At 43.7% G+C, this 15,821-nt stretch overlaps 2 protein-coding genes across 9 annotated transcripts in view; one reads left to right on the forward strand and one right to left on the reverse strand.

Annotated features, from left to right (window-relative positions):
- The window catches only part of LOC109853478 (spectrin beta chain), a 35,177-nt gene continuing 19,356 nt past the window's right edge, over positions 1–15,821 (reverse strand). For 3 of the 8 annotated variants that reach the window (XM_020425634.1, XM_020425636.1, XM_020425635.1), the window contains exons 3-13: positions 9,460–15,366; positions 9,255–9,346; positions 9,048–9,152; positions 8,785–8,927; positions 8,624–8,679; positions 7,914–7,970; positions 6,068–6,175; positions 4,228–4,380; positions 2,982–3,249; positions 2,705–2,887; positions 1–545 (exon numbers count right to left, since the gene is read on the reverse strand). In XM_020425634.1, coding sequence (XP_020281223.1) covers positions 542–545; positions 2,705–2,887; positions 2,982–3,249; positions 4,228–4,380; positions 6,068–6,175; positions 7,914–7,970; positions 8,624–8,679; positions 8,785–8,927; positions 9,048–9,152; positions 9,255–9,346; positions 9,460–15,366 — 7,076 coding nt within the window. In that variant the 3' untranslated portion in view covers positions 1–541. Of the gene's footprint in view, positions 546–2,700; positions 2,888–2,981; positions 3,250–4,227; positions 4,381–6,067; positions 6,176–7,913; positions 7,971–8,623; positions 8,680–8,784; positions 8,928–9,047; positions 9,153–9,254; positions 9,347–9,459; positions 15,367–15,821 lie in introns of those variants that run through there. The other 5 variants (XM_020425638.1, XM_020425637.1, XM_020425639.1 and 2 more) reach the window with 5 other exon arrangements.
- On the forward strand, positions 4,395–6,058 carry LOC109853479 (peroxiredoxin-2-like). The gene is made up of 2 exons (XM_020425643.1): positions 4,395–5,366; positions 5,464–6,058. Exons 1-2 carry the CDS (start codon positions 5,102–5,104, stop codon positions 5,844–5,846), a joined length of 648 nt encoding a protein of 215 aa, XP_020281232.1. The 5' UTR covers positions 4,395–5,101; the 3' UTR covers positions 5,847–6,058.

Consider the following 15,821-nt stretch of genomic DNA (forward strand, 5'->3'; position numbering starts at 1 on the left):
AAAAAAAAACATTTCTGGATATGTAATGAAACATTGCAGAAACTTATAAAATATTTTGTACCATAAAGAAGACATTACTTGTTTCAATGAATGACAGTAAAATGATCGTTTTATCTTAATAATAACATGAGCCACACGTGAGTGTGACAGAACCAAAAATCTCGCGTCAGAATTCTGATCACGCTAACGTGGGACATTAAAAAATGTCGCTTGTCCTTCAACTAGCAATATATTGCAAAGTGTCCAAAATTCATTGAAGAACTAAAATTCAATTAGACTTTCAATAGCCTACAGTTTTTTTTTTTTTTGTAAATATATTCAACATATATAACCGTTAAATATCTCCGTTCTTCGAAAGTAGGCGTTTTCAAAGATCCGCTCTCGTATATTCGTCCTTCAATTTATTTCATAACACCATGTCTTCCCTAATTTTATATTTAGCGTTGCTTTAACCATGTAGAGCGACGAAACATTTTTCATAAACACGATGTTGTGCAGACGCGCATTACGAGCGGCTTAAACCGTACTTCACTGCTCCAGTTTAGCTGAAAATTAGCAAACGTGAAAAGTAGTAAGTACATTGTACACAAGGTCGATTGGTTTTGCTACAACTGTGTCACTTCCAATTATTATCTGTTTCGTTTTTTACAATTTCAACACGCGGACGACGAAGCTACAAGAGAGAGGATACGATATGTAGGAGATCAGCTAATCATATAATTCTCGTAAATCATTAAAATGCGTTTTCCAGAATGTTTGAATTACAAAAAAAAAAAGAAGAAAAAAAAAGGAATTTAAAACGTCGCAAAACTTAAAAAGTAAATTTTCAAATCATCACCAATTAACGCAAACTTTTCCTCAGAGAACTTGAAATTAAGTGTACATTGTATTTTCCAAATCTTATATTTACACAGCCGTTGCGCCAATTTTTGTGTGTCTTAAGAACAACGCTATATCGATACATATTTGTACATAATAAATACGTAAAAAAAGTTATAACAAGTGCTCCGTCGTTTGAGGAGTCACGTGTTGTGAGATGCGTTGTGTGCCCTACGCGCATTTGAGATGCGCTCGAGCCATCAGTTACCTCTACGATAAAAGTTCCTGGGGGGGGGAATATTCTGATAGCAGAAAAAGCATGACGAACAAATGACGGTGTCAGAAGCGGTGTGATGGAATATAAATATAAATATATATATATATATATAGCTACACAATATAGAATTTAACAATGATACACAATTATTATATATGTATGTATATATATATACAGCTACATAACACACTATTTTTATATGCGAAATAAACAAATTATTCAAACTGAAACAACGATAATATATATGCGAATAATAAGCACCTATGACGATGATTTAATGAAAGTAGATGATGTGATGTAGAGACACAAGTGCGTTTCATATATATGTATATATATTTGTTAGTAATGCGTGAGAATCTTTATTACAAAGTGTCTATAGAAACTTTTGCGCGATAAAAAAAAAAAACAATAATCTCTCTCGACACGTTGTCACGTTTGCGAATTTGAACAATATTACAAAATTGTTATATGAAACACATAAGCTCTACGCATCAAAATTTTCTCGTTTTTCAGAGAAAATTCACGTAATCATTCCGCATTCACAATTGGAAGAACATTCCTGTTGAATTTCTCAGAAAAGCTAAATAATATAACGAAAAATTATATATAAATTAAAAAAGAAATAAAAAGAAAAATAAAAGGAATGTCGATCGATTACTCGTGCAATAAGTAAGTTACGACGTTAAAAAATGATCTAGGATTGTGTTGTGCGACTCACCGCATTTCTAAATGTTGTTCCAATTGTGTACTGTTCAATACGTTCATTGGTTTCGCTTTCTACTTTTTGGCTTTTCTAAAATATGATAAATGCAATATGATCGAATGCGATAGGATCGATGAAGTGGAGATTTCGTGTTCAAGGGGAGTGAGGGCGCATATCTCTCTCTCGAATTTACGCTTAAACGAAGAGAAGATGTGATCGTCCGTCACTCGAGAATGATAATGATGATGTACAATGTGTGTTCTCTAGCCAGGATTGGCTATCGCGTTTCGCAATTAAGTGAACTGATACATCAAAGTGCGTGATGAAGATCGTATATAGAAAATACATTTTTTTATTTTCTAGAAAGAAAAGTTAATGGGAAATATCAAGGATGAGAAGACAATGAGGGATGTTGAAAGAGTGAAGTAATGGAAGATGATGATGATGATGATGATGATGATGATGGTGGTGGTGATGATGATAACGCGTATATTTTTTATTGCTAGCAGAATATTCTCTATTCAGATTCATCTTCGAACGTGTTTGAAAGAGCGAAGTAAAATAATAATAATAATAATAATAAAACAGGCATCTTATATGTACACAAGAACGGTACGTCTTAATTCGATATGCTGCAAAACTTAACAATTTTTATCATATATAATAAGTGGTCACGTGATTTATCACTTATGAGTCAGTGTTAGAGATTTTCAAAATTATTAAGATACAAAAGAGAATATAAAATTTTCATTTGCCAACTGTGTGTAGAATTTTTCAGAATTTATTTGTTGCTCAAAAAGTTCAAAATTTTTCTCACATCATTGTCGTCTTCTTAAAATGTGTGTACGACATTACACACAATTATTAAACAGATACGATCTTCCTGGATCAATCAGATTACTTACTTTTTCTTGAGAGTGAAGAAACTACGCCGCTTAGTCTCGGCTTGTGTCGGAGCGGGCAGAGTGTGAGCTCTGGATGTGCCCGCACCTGATGTTCCTTGTGCCGCTTGATTTAACGCGGACACCCAGTCGTTCATTTCGGCATCGTCTTTGGCCTGGAACAGGAAGTCGGATCCGCTTTGCGATCTGTATAAGACAAAAATAGAGATAAAAATACATACAACATTTGTGTCGATCGCGCAAATATATTATTCAATCGAGGGGAAGAGAGTTTACTTACTTGACTCGGAAGACATGTTTCTTCTTAGTGTAATCACTCGCTACGGTAATAGTCGCGCCTCGCAGGTCGAGCGGTGCCTCTCCTTTGTACGGTTGATCGGGCGAAGCTTTGTACGACTTCTGATCTTTATATACATATAGATTCTGTCCACGTACGACCATGTAAACCTTGTCCCATGAGCGATTCGACGCCTTCTTCGTCGTGCTTTCCCACTCGTGCTTCCGGTGCAACGGTCCCTCGAACTCGTCGTCGCTGGGACTTCGTTGCTCTGCAAAAAGTTTTCGAGCGGATTATTATCTTCGATTTATATAAAAATTCTTTCTTTGCGATAGAAAAATTTTCTAAACAAAAGAACCCTCTCGGGTCGGTTTATTATTGCAAGCTCGTTTATGCGCTAGAAGAGCCAGTATCTGTGTATCCCTTGCTCCTTTGGACAAAATGTCACAGCTGCAAATAATCATGTCTTGTTATTACCGCATTGTTATCACAAAGGTTAGTAACATGCATTCGATGAGAGATCATCACACTCCGCCCCAACGCAAGATGCTTATTATTTTTCTTATAATTCTAATATCATCGTTTGATAATACGTTCAAAAGTTCAAGTTTAACAAATCAAATATACAACACACACGCGCACGCACACACACACACACATGTACAATTTTAAATAATCGTCTCAATGATTCGTTCCGTCGTTTGTTGTTAGTCAGGTCGCAATTTAGTTCCGAGAGTCCGCCTGTCGAAATATCGTGTCTCTCACGACGATCTCCTTCCAATCTGTATAGATGATGATGCAACTCGCTCGAAAGCGCACATACACTCGAAATGCGGGAATGTTAACTGTTAGTACAGTTAGAGAGATGGCTGTGATGCGAACACACAAAATTCCGACTCCGGTCCGGACGTACGTGGTGCAAACAAATTTATCGAAACAATTCGAATTTTTTGACACGTGGAGAATTCGAGTCGCAAGTTATAAAAATCACATCGCACATGTCGTCGTAATAATCGCACGTAATTTCCAACGAGTGGCAACGTCGTCGAATTATTTAGACGTCGAGATGAACCGTCCGTTTTTCTTTTCGCTGCAAGCATGTGGAAAAATAAGATAAAAAAAAGAAAAAAAAAAGTGAGCGAACAATTACAAACTTCGACGCGATCGGCGCGTCGTGCCGTACGTCGGTGGTGAACGCGAACGAATCAAAAACTAGTCTCTCGGTGTGGTTTCTCATTTCTTCACTTACCGGCAATGCTGCGCTCATCGTCACTCACACCACTGCGATCTAAACTCGGCGACTTGGCGGATTTTCTCCAACGGAAGCTTCTAAACGGCGATTTGCTGCGGCTTCGTTCCTTACGCCTTAAAGGACCAGACTCGGAACCGCTTCCTTTCGGAGCTTAACGATGTAAACGTAACACACATAACATTTATTAGCTACTTACTCTTTACGCGACACTTAGCTTTGTAGCAGAGAATTGTGATCACGGATAAACAATTTTTGTTTTTCTAATCGATCCTTCCATTTACACAACACGTTACACACACTCGCACTTCGTAACATGTTTTTTTTTTTTTTTTTTTTCCATGCCCTCTAACTACTTATGAAGAGAACGCACGAGGATCACCTTTGTCATGCAACATGCTCATGCAAGAACTTGAATTTATCGCGACGGAGAAATCGTCGACGCGTCATTTCGGTAAGAATAATTTCACTGTCTGCAAAATTTTTTTATATAATTTCTACAAAATAATCAAAATACTTGAAAAAAGCTCCAAGAGGTCAACGTTTTTTATTTGCCACCTCTCTCCAGATAGACTATAGTTTTTTTTTTTAAAGATATAGTTTTCATCAAACAGACTCGTCATTTATTTTCCGTGTACCACGCAGCCGCAGCTTTTGTATCGTGTGAAGCGATCCGACAACGAACTGTTGTTAATTATTATTATCTATATAAACGCGTAAAACACGGGAGGACGCGTGTGAAACGGGAGCGAAATCAGCGTGGCGCAAGATTTTATTACGCAATAACAAAACGTGAGAATATCGCAACGCGGTGTTAAAAAAAAAAAAACCCGACACGGTCGAGAGCGGTCAAAGATAAATTTACGTTCGCGAAATGGACTCTCGTCCTTCGTGTCCTTGCGCGGAAAGTTCGGAGAAGGAGACGCGCACGCCGCGGACGCATCTCGTGCCAATGGTGACGCAACCCGCTCCACCCTGGTCGGGTGCCGCGGTGATAAACGCGAAGATGCAGGAACTGTCGTCGCGAAGTTACGCGAAGAAATATCTGGTGCTTCTTTTCTACTCCTGCAACTTCTCGTTCGTGTGCCCAACCGAGATCATCCAGTTTAGCGATCGCATCGCCGATTTCCGAGCTCTCGGTAAGAATTTGAAAAACGCAATATAAAGAACGAGGAGAGAGATTTAAAAAGAAAAATTCCAATAATTCCATCTTTTAAAAAAAAAAATAAATAACAGAAGCGGAAGTGGTGGCCGTCTCGACGGACTCCAAGTACGCGCATTTCGCTTGGGTGATGACGCCGCGTAAACAAGGAGGTTTGGGCGAAATGAGAATTCCATTGCTCGCCGACAGAAATCACGAGATAGCGAGAGCCTACGGTGTGCTGAACGAAAAAGAAGGAACCGCTTACAGAGCTCTGTTCGTTATAGACAGACAACAGAACATACGTCAAGTTACGATAAACGACGAGAACTTGCCGCGGTCGGTGGACGAGGTTCTGCGATTGATAAAACTTTGCTGTTACGCGGACGAACACGGCAGTGTGTGCCCCTACGGACCGTTGCAGACCGTCGCGAGTTCTTCCGGGGACGACGAGTCGCGATACTTCGACACAACCTAATTTCGCACTCGCGAAACGTCCCTCTCTCTCTCTCTCTCTCGTCCCTCTTCGTAATTAAGTTTAAATTTTTTTAATTAATTTGTAATTGAATAAAATAAAATAATCGCGACGGCATTGCGTTGTACTTGTACGAACAAACACGTAGAACCAACGATATTAATAAATAAAATTGTTTCGATGAATTAATTATTACACAGATATAAAAACGTTGAGACACTTACTTGTCGGTGTGCGGGGACCGTACGGCGGAGTTTTGGCAGAAGTTGGCGAGACAGGAGGGATCCCTTCTCCTTCCCGGAAAGACAGTTGCCTAGGTTTTTGTGCATGCACTACGCCACACCAATCACAAAATCATGCTGTATTTATTACTTTTTTTTCAGATTTTGGTTACGCGCATTTACGTGATCACGCGCGCGATTGTTGTTATTCAAGACGGTTGTACACGAATTGTTGCTTCGCCAACAATGACCGTGTTCCAGCAGACCGAGCAGATCGGTGAGCGTTTGGTGATTCTTCGATATGATTGGTTTCTTCACACTTAAATCCAGCGAAGATCCAAAAACAAGATTCAATCGTATCAAAGAATCACTCAAGCGCGTTCACTGATCCGCTCAGTTTCTGCCGAACGTGGCCGATGTTTAACGCGCGACAGAGAGATTGAGAGAAAATTCACAATCGAAACTGAAAATTATCTGATTAGGATACAACCGTCCGAATATTCGCGCGAGAAAACACTCTACGTATCTATGTACAGAGTGTCAGAAAAATTGTGACAACAGTCCAAGCGTGAAGGTGAACGGAAGAGTCACTTACCATTTTTTTTTGTTTGAAAAATTCGCATTATTTATTCAGTGATTAATTAATTAAAGCAAATGAGAGCGCGTGAGAAACTATAGAAGTAAACGCGATTGTTTTTAGAATCATGAGATCTCAAGTCTCATTTCTCTTTACAACTGAAAATTACGCTTTATAAAGTCCACCATGACTTATCGGTTCGCTAATTAATTCGCTAATTAACAACCTAATAAATATTGCGAAATATGACAAATAACTTTTTTGTTCAGATTCAGAATCTGTTTACACACTTCGTGTCGGCATTTTTCGGACACTCTGTATGACAGACGCACACGCACATACATGACATAAAAAAAAAAAAACACAAATTCGTGCTTTTACATTCGAAACTAACGAGATCTTCGATTGCGCTTACCTTCTAAACAAGATACTTAAGCATCGTCTATTAGATCAATCGTACGGTGAAATGAGAGATGAGTACTCAAATGTACCTACTTAGTAGAGCGGCAGCATGAATGAAATGAGTTCCCAATCATGGATTAGCACACGGACTATATATATATATATATATATATACACACACACACACACACACACACACACACACAATTCGAATTTCGCTCGACGTCTCTTCTTGCGTGTTACTCCGGTTCGCTCGAGCGATTAATGTGCGAGTATTGTTACGAATCTGAGATATTTGATTAAAAAAACAAAAAAAAGAAGAAAAGAGTTACATCGTTCGCTAGATAAAAAGATTGCGATGCGTCAGGCGACACCTCGGGGTCGCGGAGTAACGGCCATCACCTGCTAGAGAGAGAAAAAAAAAGTGAACAGAAGCGAATAAACGGTGTGATTCGTGTGTGGGCGAGAGAGGCGATAGGTGCGACGTGTGTTGCTATAAATACCAGGGTAGCTGAAAGACGCAGATTTTTTACGGGGGTGTAATGCGCACTTGAGAATTGACTTAACGCTAACGTGAATTTCGATGTGTGTGGGCAAAGCTACGTCGTTAGATAACGGGTTGCGAGAAACACACACTCGCATCCCGTGGATGGGTTATATCCACCAGTCCGTCACCAGAGTTCGCGAAGCTATATGGAAAACTTATGTAATTAATTTGCATGTTAAGAATCCCCTCTCCTGGGTTTTTGAAACACTTTTACTGAGGTAGCAAGAATAAGTAACAAAAACTTCTTATACGATTTTTCTGATATACATGTGTGTAAGATATTTGACGATACACGCATTTTGCGAGCGTCAAAACACACTCACCTTCTTTGGGCTTGTCTTGAGGCTGCGGTGTACGTGTGGAAGCCTTGCGATGTGCCACTGCGATTCGTGCATTCCGTGCCGCATTTAGGGTGCAGTTTGAAGGACAGGAGACGGGAGAGAGAGAGAGAGAGACATATGGACGCGATCGAGGACACGAAGGATTTACGAATATGGATCGGAACGATCGAATATATAGGCGTAGACGGAGGGGGGGGAGAAGGCAAACATATAAACGTGCTGTTAGCAATGTCATGCTTTTTCAAACAAATACCGTATAAATTTTCGTAATTAGCCAGCCAGAATTATTTGCCAAATTTTACCGCGAGAATTCTATTATTGTCGTCGGAAATAACGAAGGAAGCAAGATACAAACCCGAGCTATCTTCGAGAATCTATCAATTTACGGGAAAAAAAAAAAAACTACCCTCGCAATCGCATTTAGTCACGCTAAATTCTCGAAAAAAGTTTACGCGTACAACAATTCCCCGTTAGAAAAAGCACTCGATTTATATATTATTTATCTCAGATAATGTGCGTATTAATTAAATGTATATATACCAATATCGGTTATTCAACATTATAGCATCTTCAAATGCAACGCAAGACTGTAAGTGAAATCGAAAGATGCGGATAAAGTCTCGTCAACGGTTTCCGATATATATTAGTATACACCCTAACAAGTAAATTATCAAGCGCAGATTTTGATTTACCGTGTCCTTCCTCTTCCGCGGCGCGTTCTCCACTTGTTGCTCCGTCAACGTCAGCTCTGTGGCAAACAAAAACATTTTAATATCATTAAATCCAGTGAGCAACACACACACACACACACACACAAGTCGCAAGTTCATCGTGAGACAAATTGCACAATTACCTTTCACTGGATGGTTCGTCCGGACTGGTAACGGGTGTTGCCTTAGCCAAACGCGCAGCCTCCGCCGCCGCCGCCTCTTCCTTCTTTCGTCTCTCTTCCTCCTCTCTTTCTTGCTCTCGTCGTTTTAATTCTTTCAACTCGAACTGCGCGAGGGAAAGAGAAACGAGGGAAAAATATTTGAATTATTTTTAAAAATAGCTCGTTCCCGTGGCAAAAGTATAATTTCAATATATATATATATATATAGTTGTCGAATTACTCACAGTAGTCAGTCGGTGCAAGGCACTAAACCTTTCTTCCTGCGCAGCTGCCGATTTCTCAAAAGCTTCGTGTTTCTTGATCAGATTTTCCACCTCGTCAATGGTATGCTGTAAAAAAAAAAAAAAAAACAAATTTGCAATGTTGCTTTTATTTCTCCGCCCGATTGAGAATCTCGGGTAGCAAAAAGATTGAGAGATTATTATACTCACGCCAAGTTCTTGGCTCATAAGATATGGTTCTTGAGCGATCAACCACGCCTCGGCAACCGCCGCGTCTCGAGCAAACTGATAGACCTCCAAAACTGCGACACGCAACAAACAAAAAAAGCAATTATTTGAGAAAAAATGCAACGGAAATTATAAATGATCAAATTCACTTTTATTTAAATGACAAAATTTATACAAAAAAACTTACTGAGTTGCAAATTCTCCCAACGTTCTTCCCATCGGTGCAAGAGCGCGTTTCTATGATCGGTTAAAGCTGCCAGTTTTTCTTTGATCTGCGCGCTAGCGTAATGATTTCTAGCCAGCAAATCTTTACCGAGATTGATACACGCCATCAGATTATCTTCTCTGGCGTCGATCTCCGCCTTCAAGCTCTGATGATTGTTCATCAGTAATTCGACACCTGCAACGTCGCGCGGTTTCTCGGACGTGTTCATCTGGCGAACAACGTCGTCCATCCAAATCATCAGATTTCTGACCATATTGAAGAATCTGAAGAGATCGCCAGTATCCTCCAACTTGGCTCGTCTGCCTTCGCATAGTGACTGCAGATTGTTCCACGCCGCCACGACTTCGGCCTCGCGATTGGTGATCTCACGTGCTTTATCGCCGGCGTAGCTCGCCTGCAGCTTGGCGGATTCCTCTTCGATTTGCGTCACCTGGGTTTGCAACGTCGACAAATCTTGAATGAAATTTGCGTGCTTACGTTGCAGAGCTGACACGGAACCGGCGTCCCGTCCAAGCTCGTCCGACATGGCGTTCTGTTTCTCCAAGATTCTGCTGAGAACATCCTTGCAGTCGTGGAAAAACTTGTGCAATTCGCGACTCGCCACCAACATCTGCGTGCGGGTCTCGATAAGTTCGAGCAGATCCTGCCAGACCTCGTTCAGACCGTCCTTCCACTCCGCGATGGTTGCCGCGTCGGAATGACCGGCGCTAATCAAGGAATCGGCGATGCCGTTCACAGCTTCCACCCGTTCGGAACCGATCGCTTCTGTATCGCGCGCGAACTCTTTGAATCTTTCCCAGAGCAGGGTCACGTGATCGTAATCTTGACCCAACTCGTGACTGCCGGCGACCAGTTCTCTCTCCTGAATCCATTGTTCCAGATCGTCGACTTCTCGATTCAGCATGAACAACTGAAGCGCCTCGTCCAGTTTGGCGCGTCGCTCGCCCGCTAAATCTTTCAATCCGGCGTAGAGTTTGTCGACTTGCGACTGCTTCACGGCGATCTGATCGGCCAACGGATGTTGATCGTTTATGAGTTGCCGGGCGGTCTCGCCGAGCTGGCGAATCGTGTCCGCGTAATCCTCGACCGCGTGTTCAAGTGACTCGTGTTTCTTCATCAAGTTTTGCGCGGATATCTCGTCCTTACCGCGATCCTCGACCATCATGTACAGTTCTTGCTCGCTCATCCACGATTCGGCCTCGGTGGCGTCGAAGAAGTACTGCTGCGCCTTCTCGTTCTGCAACAGGTGCTTGTTTCTATCGTCAACCGCGTCCTTCAGCTCGCGCCACTTCTCCGTCAACTCGGATATCAACTTTCGGAACTCGGGACTGTCTTCGTGACCCTCGTCGATCAATTTCTGTCCGTTATTGCAAACCAAATTGATTCTCGGCTCGTGATTCTCAATCTCGGTGCGTAACGACTGATTCTTCTTCTTCAACATGTGCACATTGAACAGCGAGGTTCCGTATTCGGTGCTGGTCGCCTGTGGCATCTTCTCCGCGATCCACAGTTTCTCGTCCTCGACGTCACGTCGGAACTGGAACGCTTCCTTCTTCTTCTCGAGATGCCGCTGACGATCGATTAGCGGCGCTTTGAGCTGAGCAAATCTCTGGGCGACCTTCTCCTTCTTGCACTTGATCTCTTCCATCTTGTCGTCGGGCACTGTGCGCTGCAAATGTTCCGCTTGTTTGTCCAGCTCGGTAACCTGTTTGGCTTTCACCGCCATTTGTGTCTCGATCATCTGTTGCTTCTGCATCAGTATATTCACGGACGCGAGATCGGAACCGGTATCTGTGCTCTCTATCTGTTTCTCCAGCTCGTTCATCCAAGAATCGATGTCGTCGCACGTCTGATGTATCAATACTTCACGATTGGCGTCGAACAATCGCTCGCCTTTGTCGTGAGTTGTAGTTTCCAAATCGACGAATTGTTCCGCGAGTTCGGCCACTTTTGGCTTGATGATCTCGGCTAGATCCGGTTTCTGTTGAATTAATTCGTCCGCGGCTTGCTGCAATTGTTGCAAACGATCTTTGTTGCTCGCGATCTCCGCCTCGAACGCCTGATGACGCGTCCATTTGCTGTGAATGGTCTTCGCGCTTCTGTAAGTCTCGTCCTGGGCGGTAATATGTTTCTCTTGCACCCATTCGCCAAGTTCCTCGCAATCCTGCAGGAACATCTGCAGCTGAAGCTGATCTTTGAGTTTCTCCATAAGTTGATTAGCCTTCTCACGATTAACTCGTCGACGTTCGTTTATATTCTCGGCCTTCTTCTTCACCTTATCGGCCGCGAAGTGTCCCTCATCGACCAAACGTCCGGCAAACTGCACGACCGAATTGATCTTCTCGTCGTTGGCGTCCATAGTGGTCATGAAGGCCTCGTGTCGCTTGATCATGTGTTCCGCTTGTTCGAAATTCGCCGGTGTCTCGTCCTTGGCGAGTATGTGCTCCTGTTGCGACAGCAACACTTCCGCCTGACGTGCATCGCGATCGAACACTTGTAGATTCAAAGAATTGGACAGTAAATTCTGACGATTTACCCACATCTGATGCAATTCCTCCCAGCCCATTTTGAGCGCGTTCAATCTCTCGCGCAAGAACATGTATTGCGTGTCGCCGTCCCCGGCTTCCGTTGTCAATCTCTCGCCGTATTCCATCATCTTCTGATAATCGTCGGTGTAATTGTCGATCTCCTCCTTGATATTCTGATGTTGCGTGAGCAATTTCTCGGCGTCGGCAAGACTGGTCGGCGTGTCCTCGCTTGCGACGTCGGTCTGCGTCTTCGTCAACCACGCCTGGAAGTGATCGAGATCGCGCAGGAACCGATGAAGGTCGCCAGCCTCCTCGAGCTTGGCGTCGCGCTCCTTCAGCATCTGCGTCAGTTGTTCCCAGATCAGATGAATCTGAGCGATTCTCTCGCGTATCACGGCCGCCTCCTCCGGATGTTCCTTCTGTATAACTTCCGCTTCTTTCTCGAGAGCGTCCAGTTTGGCCTGAATGGCCGCTAAATCGCGTTCCATTCCGCTCAGTCTGCGCTGCAACGTCATCACGCCGGTGAGATCCATTTCCAAACTGTCGGTTTGCTGCAGAATACGCTTCTTGTCCTCGATCCAAGACACGGTCTCGCGACACTCGATGTGGAACGTTTGCACACCGTGTGCGGAGTTGAGTTCCTCGCGCTTGTTTTCGGCTTTCTCGCGTAATTCGGCCCATTTCTGATTGAGGTTGTTCTGTCGCGCGATTATCTGTTCCGAGTTCGGATGTTCGACGTGTAGCAACTGACGAGCCAGTTGATTGACGACAGCGACACGGGACGCGTTCGCGTTCATCTCCTTCTCGAAACCGTTGTAACGGTGCTTCATGATCTCGACGTCTTCGATGTCCTTGACGGGCACCATCGTGTCCAGCATTCTGTTTTTCTCGCCAATCCATTGCTCGACTCCGTCAGTCTCGCTGAAAACTTTGTATAACGACAACGCGTCCAGCAATCGTTGCTTGCGTAATTTCGCCAGTTCAAGAAGCTCCTTGTATCTATTATCTATTGACGTCAGTCGCTCCAAGACCTCGGGCGATTTCGCGTCCCGCTCGTTCAGCGCGGTCGCCTGCTGATGAAGCTGATCGATAATTGTCGCGTAGTTTTTAAGTTCGTCCGTAACGTCCTTGTGTTTCTTCAATAAGGACTGCACGTTCGCCTCATCTCTACCGACGTCTTCCGACGAAACGAGTCGCAAAGTATCTAACATCCAGATATCAACGTCGTCAGCATCCGCGAAAAGTTGATGATAATCGACCGCTTCTTCGAGTCGCTTTCTTCTGAAAGCCGCCAGATCCAGCAGATGATTCCACATGGCGAGAATCTCCTGAAGTCTTTCTTGAATACGATCCGAGCCGAAGTGTTGTTGTCGAACTAGTTCATCGCCGACTCCGGCGACCGACATCAATTGCGGTTCGTGCGACTGTATCTCATTTTCTAGAGTCTTGTGCTTGGACAGAAGCAAATTGATGGTCGTAAGATCATGACCGATATCGGCCGTGGACACGATCTGTTCCTTCTCCTTTATCCAGTTCTCCTCATCGGCCATGTCCCAATAGAACTGCCAGAGCTTACGAGATTCCTCGAGCCTGGTACGACGCTCGATTGCCAACCGGACCAATTCGGCGTACGCGTTCTCCAATTGTTGAACGCGCTCGACGATAATGCCCGGGTCACAAGGTCGATAGCCTTCTCCCTGCTCTAGGAATCTCTGGCTGTGCTGAACGACAGCCTTAACTCTCTCACCGAGCACGTTGATATCCGCCTCGACAAGAGAGTGTTTCTGCAGCAAGTCCTCCACGCCCATCAAGTGCTTGCCGTAATCGTCCGTCAACAGTCGCATCTTGATCTCCTCCATATTGTCCAGAATGTACAACATCTCCTGGAAGTTCTGTTGCAACTGGAGTGACAGCTCCAGACGCATTCGTCTTGCGCGAAGCAATTCCAGAAGATAGTTCCACAATCGTAGCACATTGTCCTTGCGAGCGTTGATGCGCTCGATGTCGTGATAGTTTTCCGCTTCGAGTTCCTGGGAAACCGCCATAACGGCCTGTACGCGCTCTTCGTAAGCAAAGATATCGGTTTCTATAGCTTCGTGTTTCTTCGCAGCTGCTTCCACAGCGGCGAGATCGAAACCGAAATTATCCTGCGCCACCAATCGCTGATTCTCCGACAGCCACGTCTCGCGCATGCTTGCTTTTCGATTGAATCTGGCTGCCAACTGTTCCAATTTTTCCTGCCGAATCAATTCCTCGCGCAGCGCCAATTCTCGCTCGTGTTCAGCTTTCTCCAATCTTTCCCAGGCCTTGTTGATGTCGGATATCATCTTGCCCTCTTTGGGCGTGTACGGTTTTTGATTGTTCGCGCGCATCTTCGATTGAAGCGTGAACAGCAACACCTCGAGATTACCTTTTTCCACAAATTTCGGTGGTTTTTCTACCGTACGGTAATTCGAGAATTGCGACAGTTGCGATTGCACGCCTACCAGGGAATTTGCGAACCTGCGGTCACCGAGCGCCTCGATCGTAGCCTCGATCCATCGCAGCAGATCGCTGGTAAGACTCTCGTACTCGTGAATCATACGATCGTTCTCCATCGCGATGCCGACAACCTTGCCAATTCTCTTTCCCTGCACAGTTTCCTGTTTCATCTTCGAGAAGTAGTGATAATATGTAACGACATACGTAATGATGGACTTCTCGTCCGGATGATCGACGAATATGTCCTCGGCGTCCAGAAGCTTCGTGAGACCGAGCTTGTCCTCCGCGACGTTGAACGCGTTGTTGAGATTGTAGATCGCGTTCGACTTGGACAGTTTCTCGAATTGAATCAAATCCGGACGGTGTTTGTGTATTATAGCGTTGAACGCCAGACCGTCCCGCCACGAGGTTGTGAAATTTCTCACGTTCACGTTGTGATAACCCGCTGTCTTCATCTGACACCACAACAACAACGCGTCCTTGGCGGATTTTGTCTCCTGATTGTCCGTCTCCTCGATCGTTATGTCCTGAATCTGGAATCGTAGAATTATCGTCCAGATGAGACCGAGACTAAGACGCGGATTCCCGTCGACGATGTCGTGGGATCCCATGTTCTCCAGATGTACCCTCTGCTCGCGCAAAAACTGCAACGCCTTGTCCACGTTCTCCAAACAATGTATGCGCATCTTGCCCTTGGTCGGGCGTGGCAAACGTTCACCCGACAGAATCTCCAGGAGTCGTATCAGCATCTTGCCGTCCCGCAGATCGACGTAGAGATCGCCGATTCGGCACGAACATCGGACTAAGTGGGAGTTGACCCATTTCTGGAAAGTCTTCTTTTGCACTAATTCACGCTCACCTGGTGAAGAAGGTCATACGGAGGATAATCGAACGGTTGATTTTTTTTTTTTTTTTAAATAATTCAACAATCGACCGTTTTTTTATATTTAAATTCAACTACCAATAAAAAAATGAGTTTTAAATATTATTTGAATAATATTTTATATATATACCTCGAAGATCGAACACAATTTTATCATAGTAGTCCATTCTCAAACTAAACAATTTGCAACTCTAACGTTTTTCTTTTTTTTTATTATCGTAATCGCCCCCGGCTAATTAACATTGTTTTAATCGAGCAAAATTACGAGCTGACGTTCACATTTGCAGACGCGTGTAGTACTTCGGTAGTTTTTTGCACGTTGGTTATTTCACGACTACACGTATATATCTCGACTACACACAATCTAGTCCGACAAGCAACTGCTTGTAAGTGCTGAGTTATCAAATTCTTAAAGCGCGATTATCAAAAGG

This window comes from Pseudomyrmex gracilis, unplaced genomic scaffold (genome assembly GCF_002006095.1).
Source record: "Pseudomyrmex gracilis isolate BER0280 unplaced genomic scaffold, ASM200609v1 scaffold_48, whole genome shotgun sequence".
Lineage (NCBI taxonomy): Eukaryota > Metazoa > Arthropoda > Insecta > Hymenoptera > Formicidae > Pseudomyrmex > Pseudomyrmex gracilis.